This window comes from Eublepharis macularius, chromosome 13, assembly GCF_028583425.1.
Source record: "Eublepharis macularius isolate TG4126 chromosome 13, MPM_Emac_v1.0, whole genome shotgun sequence".
Lineage (NCBI taxonomy): Eukaryota > Metazoa > Chordata > Lepidosauria > Squamata > Eublepharidae > Eublepharis > Eublepharis macularius.
This window is the reverse complement of record NC_072802.1, coordinates 52,826,665-52,845,817: the sequence shown is the minus strand read 5'-3', so window position 1 is coordinate 52,845,817 and position 19,153 is coordinate 52,826,665. Positions and strand designations below refer to the sequence as shown.

Here is a 19,153-nt window from a genome sequence, read left to right as displayed (position 1 = left end):
GCTAATCTAGGTCTGCCCAGTCAATTAAGGACATCTTAGTTAATTTGTCTTATGAACTTTCAACCATTCATAGAGCTATTAATCAATTAAAGGATCATGAATTTGTATACAGATGGTATTGAAGGGAAAAGTGTACATGTTACATAGGACATATCTTAAAAGAGGATTTCTCTTCTAAGAAAGCATATACTACTTATGGGAATTTTTAAAGTTTTTATATTGAAAATAATAAACATTTTTTAAAATACACATTGCACAATTGGAGGGAACTTCTTAGTCAGTCAAAAGACTTAGGGAAACTAAATATAATCCTAAATCAAGTTTATTCCCTTCTAAGTCAATTGAAATCAATGGATTTATGAGGGTATAACTCTTTTGGGATGGCACTATATTCATCTTATTGGGGAAAACCTAAACCTTTCATATTGAAATATCACCTTTTCTTGAAAACACTCCCTACACCGCACCCACAACAAAGCACAGTTTGAGTGAACTGTTGTTTGTTTCTTGGATGTGTTTTAGATATATCATGTGAGAAAGCTGATCTGGGAGTCAGCTGCTAAGACCAAATATAAAGAATTGCCTGATTGAATTATTCTCCCATATTAAATAAAGTCTTCCTGTGCACAGAAAGTAGTAATTACACATGACTTTGGAGTTCTGGGACCGGAACATCTGAAGTAACTTATATCTCTAAAAAGCAGCTTGGGGGCAGGGGTGAGGGGGTACGCATTGAAGTCATGGCATTGGGGAACAGTAGCCCCTGTGGGGGGGGAAAAGACCAGGGCCGTTTCCACACGGCTTACCTGAAGCCGGGCCATGGTGCAACATTGCGGATCATGCCAGGGAAAACGCGAAATATCACTTTTCCCCGGCATGATCCGCAACGTTGCGCCATGGCCCGGCTTCAGGTAAGCCGTGTGGAAACGGCCCAGTATATATATTGTGGCTGCCTTTTTTCTGCAATGCGGTTTATTTAACACAGCCTGAGGGGACAATTTTTAATCATGTCAGTAATGTGAAAGTATTAATCCATTACATACCAGCATCACGGTCCCCATACCGTTTTTGTTACCTTAATTACATATCTGGAGATCTGAACACCTATCCCCAAAACCCATGTTCAAAAGTTACAGTGAACACGCACAAACAATTCATGTACACTGTACACCTGATTGTTCTTTGGATATGTATGGTGTGTGTTAAGTATTCTCATATTATAGTCAACGCATGTACAGCTGAGTGTGTGATACAAACCCCACATTTATCCAGGTATGGGCCTCTGTTTCACTCATAAAGTGAATGCACGTTGGCTCTTACAAACAGATGTATGCATGTACAGGCAGTGCATCGTGCAAACAGGGCTAAAGTCTATGGGTGTTTGCCTCCTAGATGTCAGAGGAATTTGTTTTGCTTGTTTTCTTTCTGGAACTGTTATATTGTGTGTGTGTAAGTTTATTGAAGGGAGGGGGATTCAATAACACCCCTGCTCAGCCTGTAGTGTGAAGTAGAACAGTTTCCTCATATGCCATACTGAGCTTCTTAGCAATGTCTTTTAAAGACCAGAACACACATTACAGCAGCGACAGGTATGCCACCAAAAATGCCCTCCTCCTAGTAAGCAATCATTGGGAATACAATTACAGGACCCAATGGCATCAACTACACTGTCTCTGGCTCTTACAGCTGCTCATCCTCCAATCTGATATATGCCCTCATGTGCCAACAATGTCCTTCTGCTCTGTACACTGGACAAACCAGCCAACCTCTACGCAAAAGAATAAATGGACACAAATCTGACATTAGAAATGGAAACATCCAGAAACCAGTGGGAGAACACTTCAATCTACCAGGACATTCCATCAAAGACTTAAAGGTCGCTGTAGTTCAACAGAAACCTTTCAAAAAACAAAATCCAACGGGAGGCTGCTGAATTGGAATTCATATGCAAATTTGACTCTGTCAAGCTGGGACTGAATAGGGACTATGAATGGTTATCACATTATCACAGGTAACAGATTTCCTTTACAGAGGCGGGGTCTGGGGGAGCCCAGTGGCACCTGGCGTGGGCTTTCGGGGACCACAGTTCTCTTTGTCAGATGCATCTGACGGGGAGAGCTGTGGTTATCGAAGGCTTATACTACATTGGAATTGGATGGTCTGGCTGTTTTGCTGCTACAAACCAACACGGCAAACTCCTTTGAAGCCTCACACAAGCCAACTAATCTCCACACCAAAAGGTGATGTTTACATTTACTAGCAAAGGAATGTTTTGGTTGCATCCTCCCTCTCCCCCCCAATTGCATCTTCTCTCTCCTCCCCTCCTCCCCCCTCCTCTTCTATATTTGACCAGTTTCTGTACCATGCATCTGACGAAGAGAACTTGATTCTCGAAAGCTTATGCTACAATAAAATTGGTTAGTCTTAAAGGTGCTACTGGACTCTTTTTGATTTTGCTACCACAGACTAACACGGCTAACTCCTCTGCATCTATTGACCTACTTGTAACCTATAGAAATATTTATTGAACACATCTGTATGATCTCACTGCAAGCCTCTGCAGCTGCACCATAGTCCAGCAGAAACAAAAACATCCAAGAGACAGTTCAATTTTCACACAAATGTCACTGAAAATAGCTGTCCTATGATAAGCCACAGGGAGGCCATTTTGGATGACATCCCCATGGCAACTTTAACATGTGACCGGCACATCAGGTGTTTTCAGCTGCATACAGTTTCTAAACAGATGCGTCGTTTCTCCACATATTTGGGAATAGATTTTGTTTCTACCAATAGAAACCATGTTTATCAAAAAATTCTATTTTTTCGAGAAGAGGGATGGACTGTAACGGTGCAATGAAAATATACTATTGCCTGTATGTGTATGTGAAGAAAGACTCACCTCATCAGGGGGGTTCTTCACTTTCTGGATGTAACGTCTCACTACATCCTCAGGGTTCTTGCCTATACAGGGTAGAACAAGCTTGTAACTAGCTATGCCCCAGACTCTTTTCATTTCTGAGCAAAACCCGACAATGTCAATTCTACATCCCATTTTTGGTTCCGACTCACACATAAACTTTAAGACATTTTGAACATCTTATCATTTCAAACAGCAAGGAGAAGGAATGGCTGAGAAGGCCTGGTCCCTGCCTCCCCTCAATTCAGTCAAAAGTCCAAACAATTTTTCTTCCTCACTGCTATACACCTTTCTTCGTCACGGACTGCAACCAGGACAGCTACGCTTTGGAAGGAAAAAATGTTTGGAGAATACAGTCAGTGACCCCTTAAGAATATACAAGTTGGCCATCCCTCCCCAATTTAGATCAGAGCTCAAAATTAATTCCAGTTAACATCATGTGCAAGGCCTCAATGGAACACTGGAAGTGTCTGTTTAAGGAAAAAATAACCTGGCAAAATCCTCAGAGCATCGGAGGTGCCAAATGATGACTTGCCCCATATTCTAAGAAAGGCAATTGTTCCTTTAGGGCCAGAAATTAAACCCTATAGATATGAAATACACATGAATCAGGCTTAGACAGTCACACTACTGGTCTGTCAAGGTCAGTATTGTTTATTCTGACGGGCAGCTGCTCTCCAGGGTCTCAGGCAAAAGTCTTTCATATTACCTTCTATTTGAATTTCTAACTATAGATGTTTTACATACAAAGCACATTCTCCATCACTGAGCCACAGCCTTCTATTTTGGCAGATGCCTTATGATTTTTAATCTGGGGCACTTAGGCTGGGATACTCAGACTCTCTGCTGGAAAAAGCAAGCTTTCATCTATAGGGCCTACATAATTGCCATAACAGGAAGGCAGTGGTAAAGTCCTGAGAAAGCATTTCCATTCCTATCCATCATATGCTTATCTTCTCCTTCTTCCAATGAGCTCAGAGCAGGGTACATGGGTTTCCTCTCCTTTGTTTTATCCTCACAACATCCCTGCAAAATAGTTTAGGCTGAGAGCACATTACTGGCACAAAGTCATCCAAACAGCATAATGGAGGAGTGGGGATTTGAACCCAGATCTTCCCAGTCCTAGTCCAACACTGTGACCGCTAACACACTGGCTTTACTTGACCCATGTATTCTTGGCTGCTGCATCAACTGGTCTCATAGAAATCCATCAGTAGGGTAGGGAAATATCATAGACTTTACTACTATTGCTGTAAATATCGACAGGCCATAGACTCCACTACTATTGCTTTAAATATGATCTTACTGAGCAGTTCCTGTGTAGTTTAATATGTCAGTCACAGAATTGCTTATGCTCTATTTCAGCATTCCCTCAGCTCTGAATTGGATTTCTGCCCGGTTTTTAAAAAATATGTGCAAATTTGCGTGTATGTATCTATTACATGTTTTATTGAAATTTCTTTTATATTGACTGTCCTGACTCACACTCTGTAATCTGCCTTGAGCCTCAGTCAGAAAGGTGGACTACAAATAATGTAAATGAAATTTAAAAACCAAAAATTATTACATGAACAAATTGCATCTAAAAGGTACAATGATATCAAAACTTCTACTGACATTAGGTGTGTCCTCCCCTACCTTTAAATCTTCTTTAGCATGCTGTACATCTTCTCCATTTTGGTGGCATGTTTAAAAGATACTGAGGCATGATTAGTTATTAAAATGTACCCCCCCCATCAAAAGCATTGATGTATGATCTTGCAGCATCCAGCCTGATTTGCTTTTGAGGCGCATTTGATTTATGCCCACTATAGTTCTGGGCCTGCATGACTGACATGCATGGATCTCCTTTGCTGGATCAGGGGCCATGTGTACATGTCACAATGTATGCTACCTACTGAATTAACACAGTTTTGTGTATTATTGTCCCTGTGTACCAAGTCAGCCTACTAAGCAGGTTCAGGTACTTCATTTTTCTTCTCTATTTGGAAAGTTGTACAATGATAAGATGGAGAATGTCCCTAATTTGTTGAATGTTGACTACCATTTGAATTGCTGAAATAAAAGGAGACCAAAAAGATTTTATTCCAGCATAAATTTTTAGGGATTGGAGCCCACTTTATTGGATGCATGTAGTTCTCCACTAGGAACTCATTTCCATATGAGATTATGAAGGGGGGGGGATGCAGCAAGGTCAAGTGTCTATGGAATATGCCAGAAGTACATAACAAGATGTTCAGCACAATCCTAAAAAGAGTTGCACCCTAAAAAGGGTACAATTCTGTTGTACCCTAAAAAGGGTACAATTCTGTTTATGATTGCATTGGTAATTTGATAAAATCCAAATGTGATCAAGAAAATAATGCTGACCATTCCAGGTGCATTTCATGGATTCCTAAAAATAAAAACAGACTTCCTTTCTGCTTGCAGAGATAACCCACGGTAATGCTGACAATCACATTTAGCTGAGTTATTGTTAAAAGGCAAGGTGGGAGGCTTACTCAGAGGACAGTACAGATAAAAGTCTCTCTTACTTTTTTTCAGATGTTTCTTTTTGGTTTTCCGACAAATGCCATTGATACCGGGCACTGGCTTCATGTCGCTCTTATTGACAGGTGGTGGGTGCAGGATGGGCTTTGGGGCTCGAGTGAGACAAACTGGCAGACCCGCAGCGCACATCAAGATTCCTGTCATTCCTGGGTCAGAGAAAGGGAAGAGCAATTGAAATAAGACAGAAGGTGGATATGGAAATCATGAGACCGTGTACCATGTTCAGAAAAGATGCAGAATTATGGTACTGGCTGCAGAATTCAGCTTTCTGAGAATGTCAGCCTCCATTTCATTTTAAAAGGACAAGTTTCTAGCTCATATGCATGTAAAATATGTTAGAAAGTATACACTTGAAAGTATGGAGGCAAAGTCTGCTAAGAATAGTAGACTCCAGATGGGTGGCTGAATAAATTTTTCTAGTGATCACAGAGAGAAGAGATATTTCAGCAGCTGGCGGCACATTCTCCAACACTTGCAAAACAGAATAAATTATGCAAATAGGAAATGTGTAATTAATGTGTACAATAAAAATAGGTCATAGAATCCAGGTTATTTTGCCGGACAGAATTTGATTTGGCCAGAATTTGAACTGAAATCTAGACCACAAGCCCGTCTTCTGGCAAAGCTTTATTATGCAAAATAACTAGTCAAAGATTATGAAATTTGTTCGTTTTTACAGAATTATTTCTGAAGCTTCAAGACTGGCTTAGAGGTGCAACCGGATATGGGTCTAATATCAGACAAAGCATATTCTCAACTTGCTCACCATGTACCTGTGGGTCTCCAAGAACAGTATTGCTCTTTTTGGACCTCAGCTGCTACCTGGTTTGGTGATCTGACCAAAAAGTCAACTAAACACGGGGAACTGTGATGTCATTTAACGTAGCTTTCATTTTTCCTCGCCTACTTGCCTGCCCACACAGCCAATTGTCTACTGCTGATAGCCTGAAGGGGGTGGGAAGAACCCCCCCTTTCCATTTCCACCCTGCCTGGTCAACAGGAGGTAACTGTTAATCATTCTAGGTGACCAGGCCAGGGGCTGTTTGCAAACCTCCTTTTAACTTGTCTGATTGAATTGTTCAAGGCTTGTCACAGATTATAGCCAAAACTCAAATAATATTTGAGATTTGCCAAGCCTATCCCATCTTCCCATCCCACTGCAGAGCAAGTGCTTCTCCAGCTATGTCATCCCTACCTGCCAAGGCAGGGTGGACTGGACCGGTTCCGTTCAAATTCTTGACTGGGAGGGCAGGAACCCTGTGAGAGAAAAGAGAAGGCGCCTGAATTAAGATTAGACATTTTTAAAAAACTTGTGTAGGCTGTTCTATATCACATTGTAGCTGCATTCAGGTGGTGTGACAGAGGCCGTCGTCACACGGGCTTTTATTTAGCGCTAAAATGGCGCTATTTCCCGGCAAACACCCACCTTATTCCAACACTGTAGCGATTTTCTCTCTTCTGCTTTGTGCTTGATAGTCGCGCTATTTTGTGCCTCAGTGTGAATGCCTCGCATCGATGTATTTCGCCTCGCAACGTCCTATGCCCTCCCTTCAATCCCAGAATCCATTTCTTCCTGCGACTCCCCTTTTTTTATTTTATTATGTCCTTATAACGCCATAACGCCATAACACAATGCAAACTTTTTGCTGAAGTAAAAATGACTCAATCGCCATGGCAGAGTCTTCAGCGATGGGGATCACGTCAGACAGGGAGTTTTCTGCGGGCAAAGGGCTATTTATATAATTTCAAAGTTGGTAAAACAAAAAGGTCGTAATGTTTTGCTCTAACGGAATGTTTATATGCTGTTATTCCGTTATAGCGGAATTAAACGCCAGAATAATAAAAAAAAAAATGGGGAGGAGCTGCTTCTGCGCGGTTAGAGAGAACAGAACAGAGTGCTTCGGTGTGGACAGCTGGTAGCGCGAAGAGCCATTAGGTGACCCAAAGAAACGTTACTGTGCCGATAACAGGTAGGACGCTATATGCTGTAAATTTAACGGATGAGATGCCCGTGTGACGACGGCCAGAGTCTAATCGAACAGTGGTTTGTCAGTGACAGCGTCTAATCGAACAGTGGTTTGTCAGTGTTGGGTACAATCATCAATTGCACATTCCACTTGCTCCTCCGACTTCCCCCTCCTCCTCTCACATGCAAAGCTTCATCAAATAGTTTTGCTGTGACCTCATCCAAATGCAAGTGCTTTGGCAAACTGGAGTTTGTTTCCACACACGATTCAGAATTTTAAACCAGAATTTAACTACCCTGGGTTTTTTTGGAGGGAGGAATCATAAATAGGAAGAAACTAAAGCCAAAGAAATGGCCAGATAAAATTTGCATAGTTTCCAGCCGTGAAGTCAGAGACTTCACAGGGGTTGCACCTTCCTCTGGTTTCTGACTGCCACTGATGGGGCCATTGAAAGGGGCAAGAAGCGGCCAGGCAGCTCTGGGGATCCACCTCTAGCCAAAAATCCCCTCGCCAAGAGACATTTGCATTGAGCTATAATGTCATTTGTATTTTTTTAAAAATGCCCATGAACCTCTTTAGGAGCCAATTTAGGCTGAAATGCTGGATAAGAAAATTAAAAAGCCAACAGATACTGTAAAATCCATATGGGATCCCAGCAGCTTCCAAATTGTTCTCCAGATTTCCCTTGAGAATCACTGGAGGTCCAGTACTTCAGAGAAAGCCAACGACACTTACACACAAAGCCCCCAGCACACTTGAGATAAGCTGAGAGTATCTTCCTACATATCTACCAACACTCTTGCAATTCCTCAGTGGGTCCCCACTTGATAAGGTTAGTCTAACAAGTTGGGTACGAGTTTCCTGGACCCAACTTAGGTTCCCTGCAACCACACAGAAGCTGCAAGGAAGGGCTTCTAAACTGTAAAGGACAGCCCAAATGGGGTCCGAATGCTGCTGAGGGGGGAGGAAGGGCACCTACCTTCCCTCAAGCCATTTTCCCGCACCAAAGCAGTGCTGAGGGGGGAGTTATTTCCCTGTTTTTGCTGCTCCACATGGAGCATCAAAAGTGGGGAAGTGACTCCCCCAGAGGTATTTTGGCACAGGAAAACACTTTCAGGGGGAAGGAAGGAGCTCTTCTTCTCCTGTGGCGGTATTTAGAGCCCAAATAGCTCTCCTTTATTTTTTAAAAGCCATTTTTTGCAGCTACTCCATGGTTGCAGAGAACCCCAGTTAAAACCCAAACATGTAGCCTGACCCATGATTTGAGGGAACTCAAGGCAATTGAGTGTCCACGACAGCTTCTACCCTGAGGCCAGCTCAGGCTGCCATTGGGGCCCAAAACCATCATGGAGACTTCAGAGGGATCCAAGGATCTTTTCAGACAGAATGGTTTTGGCCAGGGCTTTTTTCTGGGAAAAGAGGTGGTGGAACTCAGTGGTGGAACTCAGGACTGCACAATGACGTCACTTTGGGTCAGCTGGAACAAGGGGGGAGTTTTTTAAAGTTTAAATCGCCCTCGGTGAAAATGGTTACATGGCCACTGGCCATGTGATCATTTTCAAGAGGTGCCGGAACTCCGTTCCACTGCGTTCCAGCTGGAAAAAAGCCCTGGTTTTGGCAATGATCTGCAATGGCTTTTCTCCAAGCTTCCTCATGCACTCATTTTCCATTTGTTGTCCTTCCGTTGGTTCTTTGTTGTTTTCTCTGCACTTTATCAAAACAGATCAAAGCACAGAGAACCAGCACAGAAAATAAGGCAAGACAACAAATGGAAAACAAAGAAGCTTGGCCGCCGCAGGTCAGCAGCACCCAAACTGTGAGAACACCTCTATGTCAAAGGCACCAGAACTCTTCAGCTGGCTTCTGCAATGGGTTTAGGGCTTCTGTACAGGTGAGCCAGCAAGCTCATTGTATCTCCTCCACCCAGAATCAAACAGGAGGGCCTTTGATTGCTTCCCTTTAGGCTCCCACACCCTAACTTGTGCCTATGCACTAATCCTGCTGCCAAAAAATATTCCTAGGCAGTATGAGAGGACAGCTTCCCCTGGCAAATGATAGTTAGGGCGGGGGCAAGTTTTGACTCTCCACAAATTTTCCACAAAGGTGGATGGAGGGGCCTCTAAAGACCCTCGTCAAACGTGCAAAACCTCCCAATTTCTCACCTCTGCATCAGCAGACTCAGAAATGAATGTATGATTAAACAAATAATACAGAATAATCACTGGAATTGAAGTGCTGACATGTCTGAAAGCCACATCACAGCAATTCTTGCAACAACCTGATAAGGTAGGCCAATATTATGACACCATTTGAGGGGGGCAATGGGAAACTGAGACCAACTGGCTTGCCTAAAACTACCAGGTGAATTCATGTCTGAAGCAAGATTTGAACCACCAGATTGCACTGTAAACTACTAAGCAACACCAACTCTTGAAACTGGGAAGAGATCAGGAACAGATCCTGGGTTCCTTTTGGTTACTATGGCATGATACAGGCCTTCACCAAAGCTCTGGTGGGAACTGGTGCTTTGCCATCCACCTCTGCTGGGGCAACTGAATGCAAGTAATCACCCACACTTACAATACACAGACACAGGCACAAACTCACTCATTTACAAGCTTGAATTTCATGGCTGATTGCTATGCCTTTCACCCTCCAGAAAGGAAACCTAGGCACCAGGTAGGGAGGGAAGGAGTGACAGGGGCTTGGCTATTGCTGTGGGTCTGGATGACGAGGTCAGCAGGTCAGGTGGCTTGATGGAGAAGCATTATCTCCTTCCCAAAAGTGACAGAGCAACATGTCATTCTGACAGCTGAGTAAGGGGAAGGGTCATGTCAGAGAAAGGTCAGTGGGTGACCTGTTCCCTGTGCAAGAAGGGAGATTATGACTTGCGGGGAGAGACAGAACAGATGCAAGACAGCATTGTGCATAGTGAAAATTGTCTCTGTTATCTATCAGCAAAGACACTGCCAGCTGCAGACTATCTTTTAGGGTATACTATGGCTGGATACAGACAAATGAGATATTAGCCTAAAGCACAGAAGATCTGCAAAAAAGATAGCTCACTTGCATCATTCCCAGTCCAAACAAAACGTTCAGTCAAGGTGGGGTTAAAGGCAGGGTGCAGTTTCTGTAACCCTCTTTGCTGCTGGATCTGCATGCTCCAGTTTCAATATATTGCAATAAGACTTCTCCAGCTATTGGTCCAGCTCTTAAGGTGTCATCCGCACTGTGAACAAGGACCCTTGGATCTGGGAATTCACGTGGTTCTCCATTCCTTGCAGTGTTTGTTCCTCATTCAACATGCAGCCTTAAGGGGTGAAATCAGCTTTGTTCAGTGAAATACTCTGGTTTGCTCCAGCTTATGGCTCAGACCAGACTGTTTCCCCTTCAGGTGTAATCCCTTAATAAGTGCTATTTATCTCACCTGCCTATAAATGTGCCTATAAACCAAATGCGAAAAAATCCCTAGTAATGTGGGGTGGTCCAACTGTACAATTCTATGCTCTAGTCTGAGCCCACTGATCAGGCCCTGCATGTTTTCTAAAACCTATTTCTTTTTTTTTCTTTTTTTTTGTAAAATTTTTATTGGGTTAGAACATTAATATTTTTACATTACATTGCATTCAATTATCCCCTAATTTTTCGTTTCTAACCCCCTCCCTTTCCCCCCTTTTGTTGACTTCCAACAGCTTTCCCACCCTCTGTCCCTTTTCCCTTACTTCTATTAATTTCCTCTATCTAAAACAAATATATATTCTCCATTATATTAAGCAGTACATCTTTAACTCTTTTACTTACTAAACATCCAAACTATACTTCTTTAGATAAACAATTTATCCCATTTTCCAGTTTTGAATATTTCTGTATGTCATAAACCATAAAAATTTCCCACATTTAAATCAAACAATTTGATTTGTTCTCTCTATATTAATCATTTCTTCTTTTTATAGTATTTCTATATAACTCATCACATAGTCAGTCATTTTAACTCTTCTATACATTCAGTTTGGTGCATATAAGTCTTATCAAGTAAAAAAAAATATTGTTAATTACTCAATCCTCATGTTTAAACCGTTAATTATTCTCTATCAATATTCTATCAATTAACCTTTACATATCTATATATATCTCAATCAATTAATTAATCTAACTGCTTATAAATTCACATTTCTCTTCCTCCCCCGGTAAAGTCACCCCTCTCTTTTATACTTTTATTGTACTTCAGTAGTTCTCAAACTGCCACAGTTTTCCTCCCACCTCCCACTTCTTCTCCAGATATTGTTTCAGCTTCTCCCAGTCTGTGTTAAACTGCCCTGAGTCCAGATCTCTCAGTTTTCTTGTCATCTTGTCCATTTCAGCCATATACAGCAATTTGTAGATCCAATCTTCAATAGTTGGCACTTCTTGTACTTTCCATTTCTGCGCATACAAAAGTCTAGCTGCTGCAGTCATATAAAATATCAACGTCCTATGGTGGGCTGGGATTCCCTCCATTCCCAAGTTTAGCAGCAGGAGTTCTGGGTTCTTATTTATTTGAAACTGTAAAATTTCACTCATTTCTCTTATTATTTCCCCCCAGAACTGCCTAGCTACCTCACACGACCACCACATATGATAGAGGGAGCCCTCATGCTTTCTACATTTCCAGCATTTATTAGAAGTGTTCAAGTTTCCTAGCGCAATCTTCTTTGGTGTCATGTACCAACGATAGATCATTTTGAAAATGTTCTCTTTAATATTAATACATGTCGTTGTCTTCATTGTAGTTTTCCACAAGTATTCCCATGCCTCCATTGTTATTTCTTTATTAAAATTTATAGCCCATTTCACCATTTGTGTTTTAACTGTCTCATCCTCGGTATACCATTTCAACAGTACTTGGTATACCTTGGATATTCTTTTCTTGTCCTCTTTAAAAAGGGTCTGCTCTAGTTCCGAATTCTCTGTTCGTATACCTCCCTTTACAGAGTCCGAGTTATACAAATCTCTGATCTGTCTATACTGGAACCAATCGTAGTTCGGTGATAGTTCCTCTTGCGTCTTTATTCTAAGTTTAGACACTTCAGTTTTAGTTATTTCTTTGTACGTTAAACATTGTTGTTCATTATCAACAGCTCTCGGATCTATCACCTCGTATGGAACCACCCACAAAGGGGTTCCTTCTTGTAGGTAAATTCTGTACTTCTTCCAGATTGTATATAAACTTCTCCTTACAAAATGATGCAGGAACATCGAGTTGACCTTTACTTTGTCATGCCATAGGTATGCGTGCCATCCAAAAAATTTTTTATATCCCTCTAGGGCTAATAGTTTCTTATTCTTTAATGTCATCCACTCTTTTAACCAAACTAGGCAGATTGCATCATGGTAAAGTCTCAGGTTGGGCAGTTGCATTCCGCCTCTTTCCTTTGCATCTTGTAGAACTTTTACTTTCACTCGAGGCTTCTTGCCTGCCCAAACAAAATCTGATATTTTCCTCTGCCATTTTTCAAATTGTTTAGAGTCTCTGATGATTGGTATTGTCTGTAGCAAAAACATTACTCTTGGTAACACATTCATCTTAACTGCTGCAATCCTGCCCAACCATGACAAATTCAGTCTATTCCATTTGATCAAGTCTCTCTCTATCTGAGTCCATAATTTTTCATAATTATTCTTGAACAAATCTATATTTTTTGCAGTCAGCTCAACTCCCAAATATTTCACCTTACTAGTTACTTCACAGTCCGTTGTTTCCATTAACAATTGTTGTTTCTGCTTAGTCATGTTTTTACATAATATCTTTGACTTCTTTTTGTTAATGAAGAAACCTGCCAAGTCACCAAACTCCTTGATCTTGTCTATCACTTTTGGCATGTTCTCCAATGGATCTTCTACAATTAACATTATGTCATCTGCAAATGCTCTAACCTTGTATGAATAGTCCTTTATTTTTATTCCTCGTATTTCCTCGTCTTGTCGTATTTGTATCATCAGAATCTCCAATACTAAAATGAACAACAATGGAGATAACGGGCAACCTTGTCTTGTTCCTTTACTAATCGTCAATTTCTTGGTCAGTTCATCATTCACTACAATTGCTGCAGTCTGGTCTCTATAAATTTCTTTAATTGCTCTGATGAATCTTTCTCCCAATTGTAGCTTTTCCATAGTGGCAAACAAAAAATCCCAGTTTAAATTGTCAAACGCTTTTTCAGCGTCTACAAAGAAGAAACCAACCTCTTTGTCACAACGCTTATCATAATATTCAATAGCATTGATCACTGTCCTTAAATTGTCTCTTATTTGTCTGTCTGGCAAAAAGCCTGCTTGTTCCTCCTCTATGACTTCCGAGAGCCACCCCTTCAGTCTCTCCGCCAATATCTTCGTAAAAATTTTATAATCATTGTTAAGTAGTGATATAGGTCTGTAATTTTTCACGTTAGTCAAATCTTGGCCCTCTTTTGGGATCAATGATATATTCGCTTCGCTCCAAGTGTCTGGAATTCTTTGATCCCTAAAAACTCCGTTCATCACCTCTTTTAGGAATGGTGCCAGTTCGTTGGCCATTGTCTTATAAAATTTAGCCGTAAGTCCATCTGGCCCTGGCGCCTTTCCTAGATTTGCAGATTGTATTGCCTTACTTATTTCCTCATCAGTTACTTCACTATTCAACTTATTTCTCCAAGCTTCCGAGATCTCTGGAAGTTTGGTTTTCTCCAAATATGATGCTATTGATTCTTTGGTTACTTCTTTTTTATTATACAGCTTAGCATAAAATTTATAAAAGGCTCTACTAATGGTAGTCTGCTCCAGGTACGTTTTATTTTCTTCACAGATTTTATTTATTATTTTCTTTTCCCTTTTCTTCTTCAATTGCCATGCCAAATATTTCCCAGGTTTATTAGCACCCTCAAAAGCTTTTTGATTCAGTCTTTTAAGGTTCCACTCCAATTCTTTATTACTCATTGCTGTTAACTGTTCTTGAAGAATTTTAATTTCCTGATGTATTTTCTTTTTCCCTGGTCTCTTTTTTAACTGTATTTCTTTGGCCTTTATTTTCTCCTCAATCTCTTGTCTTTTCTCCTCTTTCTTTTTCCTTGCTCTGCCATTTAAGTCCATTAGTATGCCCCTTACAACCGCCTTGTACGCGTCCCAAACTTTACTGGTTGGTACTTCTTTATTCACGTTATATTGTATAAAAAACTTTGTCTCTCTTCTCAATATTTCCATATTTTCACTTTCCTGTAGCAAGTCCTCATTTATTCTCCAGGCTTTCCTTTTTCTCCTTTTTCCAAATTTCCACATAATTGGATTGTGATCTGAGCCTACCATCGGCATTATTTCTACCTCCTTAGTCCATAACGCTAAGTCCTTTGAGGCCCAGATCATATCAATTCTTGATAATGTAAGATGCCTTGCAGAATAAAAAGTAAACTGTTTGGTTTTAGGATATTCTCTCCTCCATACATCTTCGAGAGTCTCTTGTTGAATCAACTCAAAAAAAAGCTTTGGCAATAGTCCTCTTTTCTTTTGTGCTGTTGTAGTCTTTTTATCTAGTTCCAAATCTGTCACTCCATTAAAATCTCCAGCAAGAATTATCTGGTCATATACAAGATCGTCTAAATGCTTCCTTAAATCCTCAAAGAAGCTTTCCTTTGCACCGTTAGGTGCATAAAGTCCGACTACCAACACTCTCTTTAAATTCCAATTACATTCCACCGCTACAAATCTAGCTTCCACATCTCTCATAACAAATTTTGGCTGCAGCTCCTCTTTTATGTACAACACCACTCCTCTTTTTTTCTTGTTAGAGGCCGCTACAAATTCTTTGCCCAATTTTCCAGATTTTAAATATTTTACATCCTGTTTTCTAATATGGGTCTCCTGCAAACAAACAATATCACATTTTTGTTTTAGTAGCCAATGAAAAATATTTTTCCTCTTATTCGGTGAGTTTAGTCCATTTACATTCCAAGATAATACATTACACTCCATATTCATGGTTTTGTTGGTAAGTCTTTTTCATTGTCCTTGATAAATCTCTCCATCTCCCGCTCAGATCTGATGCGTTTTTTTGCCCCTCCAAACTCAAAGGACACTCCTTCCGGTAACTCCCATCTGTATCTGATATTCATGTCCTTCAAAGTTTGAATTAGCACTCTATATTTTTTCCTGTCCAGTAACACTGATCTGGGCAGTTCCTTCATTATGATAATCGTCTTGCCATCAATCTCCAATGGATCTTGAAATTGTTTTGTCACAATCCTCTCTTTCATGTTTCTAGTTGTAAACTGCACAATCACATCCCTTGGTAGTTTCCTCTGGGTTGCAATTCTCGAGTTCACACGGTACGCCACATCTAGGATAGCCACAATTTCCTCCTCCTCCTTCCCCAGGTAATCAGCCAACACCTCAGTCATCTGTTCTTGCGCTGACTTCCCTTCCACTTCTGGCAGACCACGAAAACGAAGCTGCTTCTCCATGTGTTTAGTTTCTGCAACTGACATCCTCCCCTTCACCAGTCTCATCTCTGTTTGTTGCGTTTCTATTAAATTCTCCATCGCGTCTTCTACTGTTTTAACTCTCTGCTGCGTTCCTTGTAATTCACTACTAATCGTTTCCACGCCTTTTTTCACTTCTGACAGCTCCGACTTTACTGTCTGTGTAACTTCTTTGACCTCTTTAATAAGCTCCAATTTCGTGTCCTTAAGTTCTTTCATCATGTCTATAAGCTTTTTGTCCAAATTTTCTATTGCCGATTGCCACTCTTTTTTCGACATCGTGGGGCTTGCTTTAGCTCGCTCCCACGAATCTGCTCTCTTCCTTAGCTCCGTGGCGTATGTTTAAACGTTTTCCTTTTTTTCAAATGTCCCAATCTTTGCCAAAATTAATTTTTTGTATCCAAAATGTCGGGCGTCTTTTCTCTATGGTTTCTCTATGTTATTGTAATCCAAGATGGCCTACTTCCTCTTCCGCTGAAGCCGCGACCCTTCCCTTTTCAAAAATGGCGATTCCCTACTTCCTGTCCGTCGGCAAGGGCCGCTTCCCTCCAGCCACTCTATTGTTGTTACGCACTTCCTGTCTCCCGTCTTCCCACAGCAGGTCTCGCGATGGTGTCTTTTTCCCACAGCTCCAAAACCACAGGTATTCAAAACAATAGTCCGATTTTTGCAATAACTTCTTTAAATTTAGTCTCTTTTAAAATACAACTCCTGCCGAGTCTTCACCTCCTTTTCACTAGTCTGTTGCAGTTTAAAAATCTACTTTCTTTCCTCTCTGTTTTTATCAATCTGTCCCGTTTCAAGAGATAGCGATCTTTACCTTCTCTTCAACTTTCTCGGGTTGTAATCGCTGTTTCGATCTTAAATTCTCCTCTCGACTTCCCTCCCCGATCGAAGCTTGGGTATGTAGGTCTTATGCCAGCCGAATTGGCCCCAGAACTGCTGCAGAGATTATAGCCGACCCGTCGCAAGGTGGGACCTCAAGGATTGGGGGGGAGACTCCTTGAGTAGAGCCCCCCCTCATCCGAGATCTAGCTCACCCTAGGGTCTTGAGCGTTCTTTGCCTGCTCCCCGCCTGAGAGCAGTCGGCCGCGGGTTATTTTCACCCCTCCGGCCGGTTAAAACGGCAGTCCGGTCAGCTCCGCAAATGGAGCTGCGTTAGACCTCCATGAATCCCAAACCGGAAGTCTCTTCTAAAACCTATTTCTGATAAAGCTGTCTTTCCACCCAACTACCATCAATCTCTAGATGTTTGTCTAGATGGACCTGTGGTCTGACTCTACATATTTTGTGTGTGTTATGTGCTGTCAAGTCGCCTCTGACCTATGGCGACCCTATGAATGAAAGACTTCCAAAACATTCTATCATTAACAGACTTGCTCAGATCCTGCAAACTGGAGGACATGGCTTCTTTTATTGAGTCCAGCCATCTCGTTTTAGGTCTTTCTCTTTTCCTACTGCTTTCCACTTTTCCTAGCATTATTGACTTTTCCAGAGTGTCTTGTCTTCTCATGATGTGACCAAAGTACGATAGCCTCAGTTTTGTCATTTTAGCTTCTAGGGAGAATTCAGGCTTGATTTGGTCCAGTACCCACTTATTTGTCTTTTTGGCTGCCCATGGTATCTGCAAAACTGTCCTCCAGTGCCATATTTCAAATGAATCAATTTTCTTCCTGTCAGCTTTCTTCACCATCCAACTTTCACAATTTAGCATCCCTTATTTTGCCCTGGGGGTGCATTTGGGGTGGGGGTCCATTTCAAAATATTGTTCCTGTAAGATCCTACCTTCTCCTATTATTGCAGCAATTAAATGGAGTACAGCTGTGGTATAATAGTTCAGCTGAATATGTGATTTTTATTAGGGATAAATATTTTCCTACACTGATGGTCTTATTGCTTTAAACAGATATGTTTTCTTACTTTGTTGTTTATCTCCCCCACGCTCCATTCTACAATCCCAGACCATCTGCATTGTTTTGGTTTACCAGGAATCTTTGCTGTTAGATTCAAATATGGTATCTTGTAGCCCGCTTACTGACTGACTGATGTTGTCATATTTTATAATCCGCTTACTGATAAACGGAGAAGTTTTCTTTTTAACCACAGTGCTAGAACTCAGACCTCTTCCTCATGTGCCAAAAGCACAAAATACTGCCTGGCCAGGCAGGAGAGATGCCAACCCCGGCTGGAGCTAGAAAATTATCAGGTGTGTCAGACTGACTAGCTACTCCTCCACACCCTGGAGAAGCACTTAAGTGAAACAAAGTTCTTCCAGGAATTTCTGCTTTATCTCATCAATGCCCTTCCACCTTCCACACCCACCTTCCTAATCAGGGCTATTCAGGGATCTGATAGCTCTCCCCATCCAGCAATTGCTGGGTCATCAAGCTCCATTCACACCTTTTGTCTACCTCAGGCAGAGCCATTAAGCCTATCCTAATTTATCGCCCAAACCTCTAAACAAGCCCTCAAGCCATTGTCTTTGAGGCAAGACGTCAGGATACGTTTTGAACTGTAACAGGGCTGCCCTCAGCCCTGTGCAGTGTGTGTGTCCTGGAACCCATCCACACACCCTCAGATGATGCCTGAGCCCTCCCTTCTCTTCCGTAAAGTTGCTGCTCCTCCACAGACCTCTTCTCAAGAGTGGTAACTATAGCCCTCCCTGAAACTGCTTTCCTGTTTCCTCACTGTTTTTGTACTTAGCTCTGTGTATATGCTGTGTGTGTTTTCTATATGCTTGCCTCTTATTCCCCTGTTAATAAAGAAACCTTTCCTGTCAAATATCTGCCTGTTCATTTGAGAGTTCTCTAAGGGAACAATCCTGGTATACATCAGTGGAGATCCCGAAGTTACCCCCTCTCACTACGTCTCCTTTAATGCTCACTGACAAGGAGACACACTCATTAGGGTACCAATACTTGTGATCTGCCTTGAGAGCCAATGAGAACAACAGACTATAAATAAAAACATAACCATAATCATAATTATATCTGAGGGTAGAGGGGATTAGGGATCCTTTTTGCCTCTAATGTGCAAATTCATATGCATGAATTCTATGGTTCTATATTAAAATGCACAGTTTGCCATTTCCCGGATGGATGATTTTAAGATGGATGAACTGTTACTATACTGTCGGATAATTATGTTTTTATGCTATATCTTTAATCCAAAGAACAAACACTTTCTTGATTTTTAAATCTGTATCAGCTTTGCTACTGCAGTGCAAAGAG

The 19,153-nt window shown here is 41.4% G+C and overlaps 1 protein-coding gene across 1 annotated transcript in view; it reads right to left on the bottom strand.

Moving 5' to 3' along the window:
* DTX1 (deltex E3 ubiquitin ligase 1) overlaps positions 1-19,153 on the bottom strand; it is a 68,171-nt gene that overhangs the window by 5,895 nt on the left and 43,123 nt on the right. Inside the window, exons 3-5 of the mRNA XM_054996384.1 lie at positions 6,666-6,727; positions 5,455-5,616; positions 2,903-2,964 (exon numbers count right to left, since the gene is read on the bottom strand). Of these exons, the coding sequence (XP_054852359.1) occupies positions 2,903-2,964; positions 5,455-5,616; positions 6,666-6,727 (286 nt within the window). The remainder of the gene's footprint in view (positions 1-2,902; positions 2,965-5,454; positions 5,617-6,665; positions 6,728-19,153) is intronic.